This window comes from Penaeus monodon, chromosome 14 (genome assembly GCF_015228065.2).
Source record: "Penaeus monodon isolate SGIC_2016 chromosome 14, NSTDA_Pmon_1, whole genome shotgun sequence".
Lineage (NCBI taxonomy): Eukaryota > Metazoa > Arthropoda > Malacostraca > Decapoda > Penaeidae > Penaeus > Penaeus monodon.
The window spans coordinates 43,480,589-43,487,205 of NC_051399.1; the positions used below are offsets into that span (position 1 = coordinate 43,480,589).

General features: G+C 38.6%; 1 protein-coding gene across 1 annotated transcript; it reads left to right on the forward strand.

Annotated features, from left to right (window-relative positions):
* Positions 1-47: 47 nt before the first annotated feature.
* On the forward strand, positions 48-5,208 carry LOC119580722 (rabenosyn-5-like; the record flags this gene model as incomplete). Its single annotated transcript, XM_037928818.1, is given in 11 exon segments — positions 48-175; positions 345-476; positions 914-1,054; positions 1,164-1,325; positions 1,676-1,786; positions 2,106-2,350; positions 2,662-2,801; positions 3,076-3,360; positions 3,686-3,896; positions 4,190-4,302; positions 4,956-5,208. Coding segments are annotated over 11 exon segments (1,765 nt in total), but the record flags the coding sequence as incomplete, so codon positions are not given.
* Positions 5,209-6,617: the final 1,409 nt, after the last annotated feature.

A 6,617-nucleotide genomic window follows, 5' to 3' on the forward strand; every position in this document is an offset into this window, starting at 1 on the left:
ATTCTAGCAGGTTAGAGGAAGCGCTCCTGGGAATGCTGGAAGGGCAGCGCCGACGTCTTGGAAGGGTTTTTGTGCCCCATCTGCTTGGTGGACCTGACGTCCATCACCCAACTCCAGGCACATTTTGAAGAACAACATGCGTCTGAGGATAAGGATGTGGTGCAGTCTCTTAAAGGTTTGTTGGTGGTTATTGCTTGAGGTTTCTTAAGAAGTAGTAATGCCTTGTGATATGTGAATGTACTTTTACATGTTGGTGTGGAGGAAATTAATACGAATGAAACTTGTTTTAAATGCAGCCACTACATACCCAGGTTTGGAAAGAAATAACCTAAAATTATTTTCAGGATTCTTGAGTAAAGCTAAGAAAAAATTACTCAATGAAGATGAGCCTGATAACGTAACGCAAAGGGAATTTGATGGCAGTGGATTAGAATACGAGCCAAACAATCCTTGGAACTGGGACCCACCCCCTTTAGGTAAGTAATATGTATGTTTATATTTTTAGAAATTGTTATGCTCATGGTTTTGGTAATATCAAAAGGTGGCAATAAGAATGGTAAAAGTAATGATGATATGCTTAACTATATTTGTATCTGTAGTGTGGATTTTTTCTTTTCTTTTTTTCCTCTCTCAATTCATTTAATGTATTTTTATATTGATGCTGGGAATGCAATTATAATCTATCGCTCTCTTTTCTTTTATTGATATTGTTTATATATAGATGGCTCTACAAGCACGTAGTCACCAGGGATCTGTTACTGGTCCTGCCCCTGTTGACCGTTCCTAGAATTTTCAGGAAGAGAAGTTTATTAAGTGCTTGTGGAGCTATCTATGGACACGTAAAATCAATAAAACATCACTGCCATGGACAGGACCAGTTGCCAGTGGATTAAAATTATTAATACATTAACAGGACCTTCAAGATGCCACACTTCCTTGTTCAAGAAGATTCGGAGTGCAAGAATAGATTCCTTCGTTGCAGAGACCAACAAGTTATTGATTAGATTAGATAAATTACTTAGAGACATTCCCAGTGACCCTGTTAAACGGAAAGGTACATTTCACCAAACTGTCTTCTTATATATTTATTGATATATGTATATATATATATATTTTTTTTTTTCTTTAGTTTTGATGAGTAAGGCGATCTCCTTTTTTTGCAGCCCACGAACGAAGTATAGTGATGTGGGCCGAAGATAAGGATGTTCCATTGTGCCCGTTTTGTGCCAGGACTTTTAACTTAGCTCGGCGTCGTCATCATTGTAGGCTGTGCGGAGGCATTATGTGTGATGAATGCTCAGAATTCTTGACATTTGATTATGCAAGTAAGTGTAGCCTTAAGTTATATTGTCTTCTTGATCTCACTCACTCACTCTCTCCATTTAGCCATGTGTCAGAAGACCAAGTGATATGCCTCACCATTTTGTTTTGTTATGAATATTGTGAATTGCATCTTGACTGTTAGCCCATTACTCCTGTCCTACTGTTTTTCTTTTCTTTTTGCCCAACCCTTATCTTTTTGATGTTTAAAAGGTTTTCCTGTGTCTCGAGAAATTGAATATAAATGAGAATACTCTTTTTGTTTATTTTGATGAGTTATTATGTTTCCTCTATTCCAATAATACTTAGAAATCATATCTCTGTTCCATATATTCATCACTACACATTATTTAAGCAACACAGCACTACATGGTAGTTAAGCACCAAAGCACCCACCTCAACTCACACCTAATGGGGCAGTACCCATTTAGTGTTACTTCTGCATCCGTTCATCCAGCCAGACATTGTAGTCTCTTGTTCCCTTATCCTTAAATCTGCATTTGCCACTTACACCTTCCTGATGTTTTTTGGTGGAATTGCATCCATCTTTATGCTCGCCCTTATTCTCCTCTGTGGTCTTTTTTTGTCTTTTTCATCTTCTGTCTGACTTCTTTTTTCCCCCCATTTTTTTCTTCTCCTTCCCTTCCATTCTCCCTTCTTTCCTTCCTACCTACCTCCTCCCTCCCTCCCTCCCTCACCTCTTTCCCTTCTTCCTTCCCTCCCTCTTTCCCCCATTCCCTCCCACGAGTGTTCTCTGAAGATAAACTTAAGCGTTTGATATTCAGCTCCACTATGTATATCTTCATGCAGAAAAACTGTTAGTCCAGTTCACCAGGGGAATGTGAATCAAATGACCACGGTAGCCACCAGCAGCAGCAGTAGCAGTGGCGGGCCTCTCATGACCTCTTTCCTTGCCGGCATTTCTGGTCTGCGTCGCTCCGGTTCACAAGGATCCCTTAATTCCCTCCTGTCGGTGATGGACTCCATGACCAGTGAGCAGCACTTCCGTGTCTGCCGGCACTGCATGATGGTAGGTGTCGTATCTTTTTGATGATGTTAGGTGGGTAGTTGAAGGATGGCATGTGTATTGTGTGATTAAGCTGGTTTGAATATTTTGTTTTTTTGGTTAGGTGAAGAGAAGGACAAGGTTAGCATTAAAAGAGTAGGGAAAATTAGATGACTGAGTTGGAATATTGTCTTTTGGATGAAATTTTTGACCTGGTAGTATCTGTGGATGAAATGAACTGCCCTTAGATTGATTTTACTAATTAAGCATTATTCACTGCAAAGCAACAGTAATACATTTACAAATGAAGATGATATTTGTTTCTATCCCTCCAGAGACTACAAGCACGAGACAACCAAGTAGAACAACGGACGTCAAAGCCAACTTTATCCCTCTACTATGAAAAACTTATGGAATATCGAGCACTATTGGAGAGACTCCTACCCCAGTATATTCAGATGGCAGAATCATTAAAGTAAGAGGCATAATCTTTATTCAAAGATGTATTAGTATGGAATATTTATATTGTTGTTTCAATTAACCTAATTACAGCAAAGAATTTGGATATTGCTGGTTTTAATGGTATTAGAAAAATGGAGCTAATACACATATATCTTATTACTTTAACTATATTGTTAAAACTTGTGTGTTCATTCTGCTGATGAGATATCTGAGTTACTAATACAAAGTTACATTGAGAAATTGTAATTTTAGGGGCTATAAAGATCCTTTTGTCCTTGCCTTTTTAGTGCGGGAGAAACCACATACAATCTGCAAGATGCTGAGGAGCTGAGAATGAAAATCCTTAGGACTGGTGACAATTTAAACTCCATGACCCAGAAGATCCGCAACCTTGGCATAGGGAACCAAGATGTTCCTGATGGGGCCGCTAGCAGTACGCCTCTGGGATCACGGCAGGAGCTCCTACAGAGAAGGATATTTTCAACATCATCTGGATTCCTCAAAGACCATATTCTAAGCCTTCCGAAACTACCCACCTTCCAGGAGCTAAAGGAGACTCAGGAGAGGAGAAGGTCTGTGGGACATTTGGGGGTGTTTAGTTGTTTGTGGTTTCTTTTGCTTATATGCAGCCTGTGGATCTAGGTCACAGTTAAAGTTTCCTAGACTTTTTGATAACGTTTGATGATAAAGTAGTATGAAATGTATATGATGAAATGAACAAAAGTGATTGTGATAAGAAAATTAACAGTGTAAAAATTATAGAAAGTGTTTTCTAAATTCTTTGCATTCCTTATCACATCAGCTTTCTTCATTAAAACACTAAAAGAAAGAAAACATAATTACATTATTCCTCATAATCAGCTCTGTATGCCTAAGGATTATTAACATTCTTATCAGATTGGAAGCAGAAGCAAGGTTGGCAGCTGAAAAGGAAGCTATGCGGCAGGCAGAGGAGAGAGCAAGTGAGATCCTGCGACGTAGGGACAAGGAGAGCAAAGACTCACCAAGAACAACCCCAAACCGGTCCAGCAGTAGTAACACCCCAAGCAGATCAAGCAGCAGTACACCAGTGTCCTTCTCCACCAGTAGAAAAAAGCAGTCAGATGAAGTGAGTTTAGTTTATTTGAAATCTTTTTCATTGACGAATATTTTTTTTTCTATTTTGTGCATGGTTAGAGTAAGCCACTTGGGTATTTTTAGATGTTCTGAAGCTAAAGGCTAAAAATAGCAGAGAGATACCCAGTTTATGAAGACATGTTAATGGAAAGGATAGTTTAGTAAGTGACTACTATTTTTGAAGGAATCCAACCTAATTGATGAATATATCAGGACTTATTTGTCCATCAGTACTAGAATTTATTCTTGGTTACTTGACACAAGCCATGTTCAATTTTCTTTCAGGTTGTTGTTGACACAGGCTGGGGCCCAAATCTCTCTCCTCCCTGTGTAACAGAGACTGATGATCCAATGATCCAGCAGATGAACAATCTTAGGAATTATATAAGGCAGGCAAGGTGAGAAAATATTGCATAAGTAGCCAGAATGTATCTGTGCATACTATTTGATTTCCTTTGTATTTTTATTGTAGGGGGTGTCTTCTTTGTAAAGGAAACTTATTTCATAATAACCCATTTACTCCAGGTTTATGAACTGTCCACTGTAGATTTTTAATGATTTTTTTTGCAAACAACTAGGTCCACAAGGGATCAGCTGTCAAGGAGTCAATTAGTAGGCCCTAATGACCATGCCTGATTTCCCCATTCCTTGAATATGCATTTTTTTTTTCTAATACTATTATGTTATTATTATTATTGACATTATGATCATTATATTGTTATTTGAATACTAAGAACAATGAAAATAGCAAAATAATAAAAATGAGTCTTTCTGAAAATCAAGGAAATGTTAACAGGTGAGTTAAGTAGGACTAATGATTGACTCTTTGGTGACCAAGCACTTATGGACTCGTCTCTATGCAAACACGCTAAACTAAACTTACAATGGACTTGGCATGTATTTTTGCCATCCAGGATGTGTGGGTTAAATACTTATGGGGGTAGTATCTGCTTAAGATAAGAGATCTGTGAAAGAGTGGATGCAGTTGCTGTCAGTTCTATAATTCATTATTTTTAATTATTAAAGTAACTGAACCTGTTTTCCTCCACAGGGAAGCAAATCGATATGATGCGGTAGCTACATTAGAAGCCAACCTGAAGGAGCTTCAGGGAGAATACAAAAAGCAGCAGCGTTTGATGAATCCATAGAAATTGCAGCTCTAGGCATCTCTTTTAATTATACTGGTGCAAAAAAAAAGAACGCAAAAGCAGAGAGGGACGAAAAATAGGGAAGAGAGGAAAGGATGAGTAAATGAAATATTGATCTTGTAATATATGGTACAATATATGGATATTAGATACTGAGATTGAATGACCTGTACCATTGTGCTCCTATTCTCAGTGACAGGAACTGCATTTATAGACCATGTTAGGAACAGGAAAGATTTTTTAGAAATGGAGATAATATATTTAAATAATTTTGAAATGACAATATAAACCAAAAAAATGATACAGGAATAAAAAAAAAAATAAAAAAAAATACATATAGTTAAACAAGAATAAGTAATATGAATAAACATAAGAGGTAATTACAAGCTTTCAATACATATATAAAAATAAAATAAAATAAAAAAAAAAAGAAAGAGAAAGAAGGAAAATAGAAGAAGAAAAGAGAAAGGAAAGATAGAAGATATAAGAAAAAAAAATAAGATAATATATACAAAAAAAAACAAAAGAAAAAAAAGATAAGGACAACGATGAAGATTCATGGGTAATGTAATGGGATAGGTAGAGAAAAATTTTAATACAAAGATAGAGATAGAGAGAAAGAATATAAGAGAGAGAGAGAGATAAGAAGAAGAAGAGAGAGAGAAGACATATAGAAGAAGAGATTAGAGAGAAGAAGAGGAGTAGAGAGGAAGAGTAGAGGAGGAGAGAGAGAGAGAGATGAGTAGATATGGAGAGAGAGATATAGAGAGATAGGAGGAGAGAGAAGGAGAGAGAGAGAGAAGAATAGAAAGACAGACCATACAGTGAGACAGAGAGGGAGAGAGAGAGGAGATAGAGAGGGAGAGGGGAAAGAGGAGGTGAGAGAGAGAGGGAGAGAGGAGAGGAGGAGGAGAGGGGAGGAGAGGGAGAGAGGAGAGGAGAGAGAGAGAGAAGGATAAGAGAAGGAGAGAGAGGAGAGAGAGAGAGAGAGAGAGAGAGAGAGAGAGAGAAGAGAGGGAGAGAGAAGAGAGAGAGAGGAGAGAGAGAGAGAGAGAGAGAGGAGAGAGAGGAGAGAGAGAGGAGAAGAGAGAGAGAGAGAGAGAGAAGAGAGAGAGAGAGAGCGAGAGAGAGCGAGAGAGAGCAGAGAGAAGAGACGAGAGAGGAGAGAGAAGATGAGAGAGAGAGAGACGAGAGGAAGAGAGAGGAGAGAGAGAGAGGAGAGAGAGAGAGAGGAGAGAGAGAGGAGGAGAGAGAGAGAGAGGTAGAAGAGAGAGAGAGCGAGAGATAGAGAGAGAGAGGAGGGGAGAGAGAGAGAGAGAGAGAGAGGAGAGAGAGAGAGAGGGAGAGAGAGAGAGAGAGAGAGAGAGAGAGGAGAGAGAGAAGAGAAAGGAGGAGAGAGAGAGAGAGAAGAGAGGAGAGAGGAGAGAAGAAGAGAGAAGAATAGAAGAGGGGAGAAGAGAAGAGGGGAGAAAGAGAGAAGAGAAAAGAAGAGAGAGAGAGATAAAAGAAAAGAGAGAAAGAGAGAGGAAGAGGAAGTGAGAGAAAGAGATAGGAAGAGAATAAGA